The sequence below is a fragment of the Microtus ochrogaster genome, chromosome 22, assembly GCF_000317375.1.
Source record: "Microtus ochrogaster isolate Prairie Vole_2 chromosome 22, MicOch1.0, whole genome shotgun sequence".
In the NCBI taxonomy this organism is placed as follows: domain Eukaryota; kingdom Metazoa; phylum Chordata; class Mammalia; order Rodentia; family Cricetidae; genus Microtus; species Microtus ochrogaster.
Genome location: NC_022023.1, coordinates 8123953 through 8133431, shown reverse-complemented (window position 1 = coordinate 8133431; position 9479 = coordinate 8123953). Strand labels below are relative to the sequence as shown.

The 9479-nt window shown below is 41.5% G+C and overlaps 1 protein-coding gene across 12 annotated transcripts in view; it reads right to left on the bottom strand.

Annotated features, from left to right (window-relative positions):
* Positions 1-9479, bottom strand: part of Dlg2 (discs large MAGUK scaffold protein 2) — a 1686730-nt gene that overhangs the window by 269337 nt on the left and 1407914 nt on the right. For all 12 annotated transcript variants that reach the window (XM_026784310.1, XM_026784311.1, XM_026784312.1 and 9 more), the window contains one exon: positions 2263-2365. In XM_026784310.1, the coding sequence (XP_026640111.1) occupies positions 2263-2365 (103 nt within the window). The remainder of the gene's footprint in view (positions 1-2262; positions 2366-9479) is intronic.

The window sequence follows — 9479 nt, the reverse complement described above, 5'->3', positions numbered from 1 at the left end:
AAGGAAAGAAAAAAGATTTCTCTAATGAAATCTCATAGCCTTCATAGCGTACTCTTCAATTCACTTGTTAATTTAAAAGTAAATTGTTTGTTATTTCCTTAAGCTATTTTGCAATTTAAATGTCCTTAGACAACCAAAACAAAAATCCAATCAATCTTTCATTCCAAAGAATAGTCAGGCTTGACTACCCATGAAGTTTACAAAAGGGAGAACAAAACTGATTGCTTCCTGTTGCTACTGCCTCATTTCCAACAGACACAAAGCTGTGGCACATGAGGTCCCATTAAATCAGGGCCATCATCCTGCGAATGCGTTCTGTAGGTTGACACTGTGAAAGATGCTTGTTGTTACTGGCAGATTTCGTTATGACCGGCAATTGGTGTGATTTGTAGGACATGCTTTTCATGGGCATCTTGATGGAGTGGAGTCTGTTATTCCTCTGGAGTACAGCACTTAACAGGAAGCTGGGGCAAGTTCCAGGGGAAGCCTGGAGATTTACACTGTGGAACTAGGACTTGGTAGCTTCTGGCATAAGCTCTAGCGCTCCCAATCACCCAGTTCAAGGTTATTTAAACACTGGCTCAATGAGTAAGCTTTCTGGTAGTATAACCAGGATACTAACCATCATATTAGTCTGTAGAATTACCTTAGGTGACAGTTTCAGAAACAGAAAAACAGCCAGGGATTTAATCCCTGGGTTGCCGGATGGCGAAGGGCTTAGAGTTCAAGAAAGAAAGGGACCTTTGAAAACATGGGAGATGGTATGAAGCGGTTCTCACTAGGATTGAGAAAGAATTTGTTGAATTATTCTAATCCATTTTCTGTTTTATGATAGATACTTTTGGAAACACTCACTCCTGTCTGGGGAAAAATGCACCAATATTTAAGAAGCAGCAGGAATCTGGAGAGATGGCTCAGCAGTTAAGAGTACTGACTGCTCTTCAGAGGACCAGGGTTTGATTCCCAGAACCCCCATGGCAGCTCACAACCGTCTGTGACTCCAGTTCCAGTGGATCCAACACCCTCACACAGACAGACTTGAAGGCAAAAACACCAACGCATATTAAATAAGTAATTAAAAAAAAAAAAAGAAGCACAAAGACTTCCTAGCAGGGTCTAGGAAGCGCGTGCTCATCATGCTTCTAATCTTTGACCACCACTCATGCTGTCTTTACCAGTTCCTTGACCACATGACACAGACTGACAGGTCCGTGCATTCACTAAACTGTTTATTGTTCAACTTGCTTGCAAATTCTGATTCTAAAGTCAGGAGCAAACCAAGCCAATATGGCAATAGGTACAAGAAAGAATTTTATTTATTCCTTTGTAGAACATGCTGTTCTACCTATAATGATAAAATCTAGGTTGCCAAAGACAAGACCCAAACTTCAGCTTTCCATAGGACACACAGTGACATGAAGTTAATGAGGAATAGCCTGAAAAGGACAAAGGAGTTCTTTACACCCCGCTCTCGCAGCTCGTCTCTCCAAGTTTCTAACCACATCCTCAGCTGTTGAATACGCTCTGTTCTTAGCCAAGTAACCTGCATTTTGTGAAGATGGAAGCCGTAGTCCTCTTCTTACGACACAAGATCTAACTCCACAGTGTTGTGTTTATGTTTCATTAGCAAAGGACCATTACACACCACACAGACACACCCACCCACGCACGCACACACACACACTTTTCATTTCCCAGTTGAACCCCTGAGAATCATTCTAATAATAATCAGATATATAAATAAAGAAAGAGCTAATCTTATTTGGGATATGTCATCAATGCGCAGTTGGCCAATCCAACTGGTAACGGCGGCATCTCTCCAAGGACCTGTCTTTTTTCTTTTCGTTTATTGATCCCAGAGAACGGCGTAGCTGGGAAGTGGGTGGGACATCGAAAGACATATTATATTAGCACTAATCAGAATTAAGGTATTACCTTGAGCAGAAACAGTAGTCTACTTAACAGAGAATTTGCTTTTCCAGTATCCATTGGTGACTAGAAACAACGATAAATGCAATAAAGCTGGCTCTGGTTTTGGAAAGGTTTTGAGTTCATCTTTTCATATGAGCTTTTCTAACTGCCCAACATTCTCCTGAAAGATTAGGAGTAACCGTTTTGTGAGATTTGGGGGACATTAATCAAGTTTCCACCATAAGTAGTTTAATAAAAACATTCCTGGTTGTGGTCAACATCGGCACCGGCAACCTGTAATGTAGCCACAAAGAGCCATTCGGAACATTCAGAGCATGAGTGTGGACTGACCTTCAGGTTGGTATTGTGCTATGATTGTCACCGTCTGCCCAGCCCCCTTCAGTGCCGCAGCTGCCTGCTCATGGGAGGCTCCACGGAGATCGATGCCGTTCACCTAGAAGACAGACCAGAGTTTTAGGCACAATGTCTGCATTCTGACCGTCAGAATGCAGACAGCTGAAAAAAGTTTTCCGAAATTAATAAACTATCTAAAATTATGCCACATCCCTCAAAAAAATCCCTCCATTTCTCATTGAGGTGTTTCTTAGTTGAGTAAGTTTCCTAGTCATGATTACTTCTAGAAAGCAGGGGTATGCAATTTCATCTGGTGTTTGTGGCACAGCCTGGCTGGGCTGGAAATATTTTGTCTATCTCTGTCCACAAGGGTTTTAGTGTGTGTATGACTATTTTCCCATGGGTTTCCCAGATTTCTGGGGCAGAATGGCTTTAAAATTAGGGGTGTGGGGAATGATAATGAAGAGAGACACATGTAATACCACAGACAAGTACGTGCCGACAGATTCATACATTCAGATGACGATCTGGGGAGACGGTAGGGAATGGGGCTGGCTTGCTGCCAGAGCTCTCTCTTTGGGTAAGTGCCGAGTCCTGTCATATGGAGCATGGTGAGACAGCCCCGAGTCCTGTTCCAAAATAAACTCGACTGCCCCATTTCTCATGCCCAATTCCGTAATGAATTCTGACAAAATGAAATAAGGAGTGCCTGGAGTTTATTCTGCTGTTGCTAAGTCCCATTTTGGAGCCCAGACTGGAAGAGAGGCAGAGCATCTATAAAACAAGCCCTGGACTCTGCCAGGAAGGATAAAATCATCAGCAAGTGAAATTCAATGAGAAGCCAAAGTTCAAATCTTTCTGCAAACAATAGGGCCAAAAAGTCATCAGGATGCAATTGCCAAGCGTCCGGTGTCCCTCTGAGAAGGCTCAGAAGAGAACAAGAAGCTTACCTGGCGGAATGGAAAACACACCGAGTCTGGCTTTCTAAGCAACACAGATGGCATCCTCACTGTGTTTCCTTTTGTACACAGAGCAGGGTGCTACATCCAAGAGAAGACGTTAAAGATGCTCAGCTCATCTGTACATTCAGTACATTCTCTTGCTCTGGCTGTGGGCAACTGTCTTTACTAGAGTCTCTGAGTCGTTAAAGGAAGGGCGTGGTTACCGCTTTGTTTCCCTAACTGGCTTGGCTCACCTGTGATCTTCAACTTTACATTCTTGTTCCCTCAGAATAATGCTACTAACGTCTCCCCATTAACATCAATAGTTTCTTTTGCCTTTCCTCTGGAGTTCTATCCTGGTGAATATTTTCCTGCAAGCATTGCCTATGTATTAGTTTGGGGGCATTCACTGTGCTGGGCCTGGCACACTGTGCCAGCCATTAAATGAGTGACTGCCATATTATAATCCTCCCTGAACCTGTTTCCTTTCACTTCAGAAGGAAGGAATGGTTAGGCTACTAGTGTCTAAATCCCCTCTTGTGGTAGGCTCACAGGCTTGCATACTTGATTCCTAGCTAGTGGCAGTATTAAGGAAGGAAGATCATGGAATTTTAGGAGGTTCAGCCTTGCTGGAAAAAGTACATCATTAGAGACAGGCTTGGAGGCTTTATAGTCTCATCCTACCTCCTGCTTCTGCTTCCTCTATGTTGTTGAGATGTAACTCCTCAGCTTCTTATTCCATTCATCAGCCATGTCTCCCCGCCCTTATGGACTTTCCCTCTGGAGTCATAAGCAAAGTAACCCTGTGGGCCCTATCAGTTACTTCAGGTTGAGGTATTTTATCATAGCACGAGGAAAGGAACTAACAATCGCCTCCCATCCCTGCCTCGAACAGAGAAATTCTAAAGCTACTGGAGAATAAAGAATAGTCATTTCCGAGACTGTCCAGGATGTGGATGGGTTGGCCAGATGGATTCTGGCCAGAAGGGTGAGCAAAGGAAGACTTGTCTAGACTTTTGCCCAAAGCAAGCTCAACTGAACAAATGTCAGGCGCCAAAGAATTGTAAATAGTTTCTTCTCTGGTAAAACAGTTACCTATTGTTAAAAATGGACATTACCAGCTGGGCGGTGGTGGCACACGCCTTTAATCCCAGCACTCGGGAGGCAGAGGCAGGAGGATCTCTGTGAGTTTAAGGCCAGCCTTGTTTACAAGAGCTAGTTCCAGGACAGGCTCCAAAGCTACAGAGAAACCCTGTCTCAAAAAAACAAACAAATAAACAAAATCAAAAATGGACATTACCAACATAAAATTTCCAAAAATAGAGAGAAAGTAGGCAGAGTCAAGGAGATGCGATGTAGCTGCCAAAGCAGAAAGATGCCAAGAACCTTTACTGGAAGGCCACAGCCTCATGTTAATACACATATTAATAGAAATGGGTTAATTTAAGATATAAGAGTTAACCAGGAATATGCCTAAGCTATTGGCCAAACAGTGTTGTAATTAATATAGTTTCTGCATAATTATTCAGGTCTGGGCATCCAGGAAATGAACAAACAGTCTCCATTTATATCTCACTCATCTTAATGCTATATGCTTTATGTCACTAGTTCACAGTTAATAGATACTGGTTCTTTAATACTTTGCTATGATAAACAATTCTACAATAAACAGCAACTAATAAAAAGTTGAACAAAGATAATTTTTTTTTAAATATTTATTTATTTATTATGTATACAATATTCTGTCTGTGTGTCTGCCTGCAGGCCAGCAGAGGGCATCAGATCTCATTTCAGATGGTTGTGAGCCATCATGTGGTTGCTGGGAATTGAACTCAGGACCTTTGGAAGAGCAGGCAATGCTCTTAACCGCTGAGCCATCTCTCCAGCCCAACAAAGATAATTTTGATAGTCACTGTCATTACCTCTAAAACTAGGGCATGAATTTATATTCCTACAAATAAAATACTAATTTCATATGCCTCAACATTTGAGCTTTTCCATTTTGGTAAGTAAACAATTAGATTTTTAATTAGATTTTTTTTCAATTATGAAAATAAGCATCTTTTATGCTAATTGGTTATTTTAACTTATTTTTACACAACATGTCTTTTCTATTATATTTTCTGACTTTTTGTTTAGTCAGTCCTTTTTAAAGTCTTACTACATGTTTAAAATATCAGTATTGCCTTTTAAAAATGCATTTTACATTATTAAACATCAGATTTTATATCTTATGTTGTCTTGTCATGCAGAACTGGAAAATGTTTATTGTGTTTCACTGTCTCCAAGTCATCTAATAAATTTCCCATGTTTTCCTTGGATGTGATTATAGCTTTAATTTGGCTATTTAATCTTTAATCAGCTTGAATAAATTGTGGTGTATGGAATCAAGTGAGTGGTCACTGTGCCTTAAACTCGTAAGAATCCAAGTCCTTGGTCTTCACGTTGATGGTATACCAGTTGGCCGAGAGGCAAGTGAAGAAGTAAGACTTTAAGTCTCATGACATTATTCCAGGCACATCATCATCTACCTGCTACATAACATTAGCTTATCATTCAGGAAGAACTTCAAAATATTCCAGGAAATCCAACCCAATTTGGGCCAATTCCTGTGATAAAACAGGTGCTTTGGTTGAAACTTCCTGGATTTTTTTCTTACGTCTTTGTTCCTGTTCAATCTTCTGAAGATCCAGAGGAAAAAAAAATCCTTTATTTTATATAAATTTCCAAATATTACAAGTCTCTAGATTCTTTTCTGAGTTAAATGACCTCACTTTTCCCTCCATATCTATATATTCATCTTTACTGCTGCTCCTGCTTGTATACTTCCAGTAACAGAAAACTCTCTCTCCAATTTGCCCATTCTATATAGAACCATGATTCTACAGATCATGGTTTAGTATCCTAATGCCATTCAATTCTTCTGTGAGCCATAAGCATTATACAGTAAAACTATAGTTGACAGATCACTAAACAACTCATGGGAGTGTATTCCAATGAGAAACCCGATTTGTAGAACTTAGGGAACACTTGTGTTTTTAATAATTGCTGTCCATTCTGTAGAAATCTTGTGAGGCCATGACTTTTCCCCATTCATAATAGGATAAATCATTCCTTAAATATGATTTTTCCTATACTGGCAAGTGGATGACTTTTTTCTATACTGTGGGGCCTTGGTGTGAAAGCATTCACTCAACCAAACCTTTGTTCTCATAGAAAAATCTTCATAAAGATAGCCCCTCACAATTATCCTTGCCAAGAGGACTTTCAACAAAGAAAGGAGCCTTGTAAAAATGTGGTCACATAAAAATATCAATAGGGACAGGCATTGGGTAAGGGAGAGGGCATGTCTGCTCTTACAGATAAACTGGTCTGGGTGGCCCTGAGTTTTCTACCAGCAGACTCAGTAAGTTGTAATCTGCTAGCCTTTGCTCTACTAATCACCCAAATTTAGTTAGCACACATTGTTTTTCTTTTTAGAATTTTGTACTGATTTAAAGCCCCATCCCAATCCTCCCAGCATCTACCGGGGAGCTTTACAGCCATGCCCCTTCTGAGACATAAGGTGCCCACTTTGTCGGTCTCCATCCATCTAATTAGCCCTGAGAAATGCATGTTTGGTACCATAGTTATCGCCTGTGGAATTGTTAACTCTGTCTGTGTGGGTATATAAACTGGAATCCGTGTGTGATTGAGAGAAACTCTGAGGAGGAACTTCAAGAGGAAACACTGGAAGGGAAAGCAAGGAACGGCAAGGAACAACGAAAGGAAAACATCAAGAGCACATTGGAGAGCACGTAGGAAGAATAAATGGGGCATAATAAAATGACTTATGTGAGCTAATTTATTTATTCTCAGATCTTTTTAGTTAGTTTTTGCCTGCCATCGTGGTCCTTCTGGATCCTGAGAGGTTTGCGGGGCTGGCACTCCAACATAAACCTCAATATATTTCCTCATCAGAGACTATGTGGTTTGAATCTAGGATTACAAGAAGGATGGTCAGTCATTCTGGTTATTAGCCTCCTATGTAGGCCTCATGAAAACCTATACTAAATATCAGGTACAGATGACTCTTTAAAAAATAGCCATTTTAGGCTGGGCGGTGGTGGCGCACGCCTTTAATCCCAGCACTCGGGAGGCAGAGGCAGGCGAATCTCTGTGAGTTCGAGATCAGCCTGGTCTACAAGAGCTAGTTCCAGGACAGGCTCCAAAACCACAGAGAAACCCTGTCTCGAAAAACCAAAAAAATAAAAAATAGCCATTTTACCTAATTTAGGAGAGGAGTAACAGCTATTGTCAAACAGTTTTCTATTTAGTGGAGAGCAATGACAAGTAAACACCCATTTTAAATGCTAGGAGAAGACAAGGTCATAAAGTACTGAGATACAGGCAGTATGAGCTGAGATGCGGGAGTTTTCCGGAGGAAGTACCACTGGGAAAATTTCTGAATGAATGATCCACATGAGGCTGGTTGGATGGTAGTTTCCCCAAGAAGGACACAGAAAACGCAGAAAGAGGAACAGGCAGATAATTAGAGTATTGATCAGACAGGGGACATGGATAAATGTGTGTAGTAAGGAGGGCCAGGCCACAGGAAGCATCTGTTACTGAAGGACCAATGGGGAGGATGAGCAGAGGGAAGAGGGGAGAGATGGGGCAAGAGAAAGGAAGGCGAGGAGGGCGGTAGGCATGATGAGGCTGGTGGGTGCTAGGTACGGGGGTTTGTTCTAAGTACTTTATACACAAAAACTCCCCTAACCTTTAGGACAACTCCATAAATCAAGAAAAACATCAACTTCCATTTCACAGAGTTGGCCAGTTGATATCTTGCTCAAATAATAAATAGTGGTTTTATTTGGTGAAACTTAAATCTTCAAGTCTGAATCTTAGCCCTGATGCAGTACTGTCTACCTCTCAAGGAGCTGGGGGTACAGGCAATCAGAGTTTATCCTACCTGGAATAGGGAACCACTTCTTTGTCTAAAGGGGAAAACAATCTTACAGTCCTATGCCCCAGGAACTCAGAATGTGAAGAGAATGGGAGGGAAGCTGGTGTTCTTGCCACCCCTGTTATGAGACTGAGCCTGAACTAACAGCTCTGGAGATGGTCTCTGGAGATGGCTTTTCATGGGCAGCCCTGAAGTTGTCTGGGGCCCTGGGGTATCCCATCTCACCTCATGTCACTTGCCTTCTCTAGGAGCAGTGTCATGAGAAGAACATTGAGTTTAGATTTGGTCAAGACTCAACCTTTCAATTAGTAATTCTAGGGCCTAGGGTAACTCACCACCTTCCTGGAACGCAGCTTTTTCATAAGATGGTACTAACCTCTATTTTACTAGGCTGTTCTTAAGGACATTGGGGATAATACTAATTGCATTTATCATACTACTTGACACATAGTAGTTATTCAATAAATGGATGCTATCTGTATTATAACATCTATTGCCTCTGAAACCAAGCCTAAAACAAGCTTTTGTCAGCAGTAATAAAATCAAGGAATGACTTTTGTAGAAGACTTCTATATTGAAATAAGAGTAGCTAAAGCTGTATCAGTTATTAATTGTGAAACAATACAAAGGGGTAGTCCAGTGGGAAAGGCTTACGGAACTGGTGCCAGACTTCAATTAAAATCAGTCAGATAAAGGGCACAAAAGACTCTACAGCAAATTATTTCACAGCAGGAGGTCTGGGAAAGACTATGGCAATGAGGCAGCTAAGAAGAAACTGGGGCAGAATCCAAACATTCTCTCTCTCTCTCTCTCTCTCTCTCTCTCTCTCTCTCTCTCTCTCTCTCTCTCTCCAGAAAGACCATGGGTCTAAGGTGAGCAGATACATTCTCAGTAATCGTAGAAAGGTCTTGTCTCTTCTCTGCAGTGGTAAAATGACTTCACCATTCTGAAGTGATGAAATACGGTGAGCAGATATGCACGACTCTGTCGCCATTTACTCAAGCCACCAAGGGGACAGTGGGACATGCTGATGCGGAGGCCTGCCATCCATTGGGACCTCTGGGCCATAAATTCAGCAATTCCTGTGATTTAAAGACAGTGCCTCCGAAGCATTTTACAATTAGTAAACTGTTTTCCTACCGCTCATTTTGTACTGTACAGGTGAGATTTAAACAAACAAATATGCTAAAAACACATATACGAAGTGAGGGTAGCAGAGAGACTAAAAATGTCCCACCTCTGTAGGGTGTGAGCCATCTGGGCGTCCCACCTCTGTAGGGTGTGAGCCATCTGGGCGTCCCACCTCTGTAGGGTGTGAGCCATCT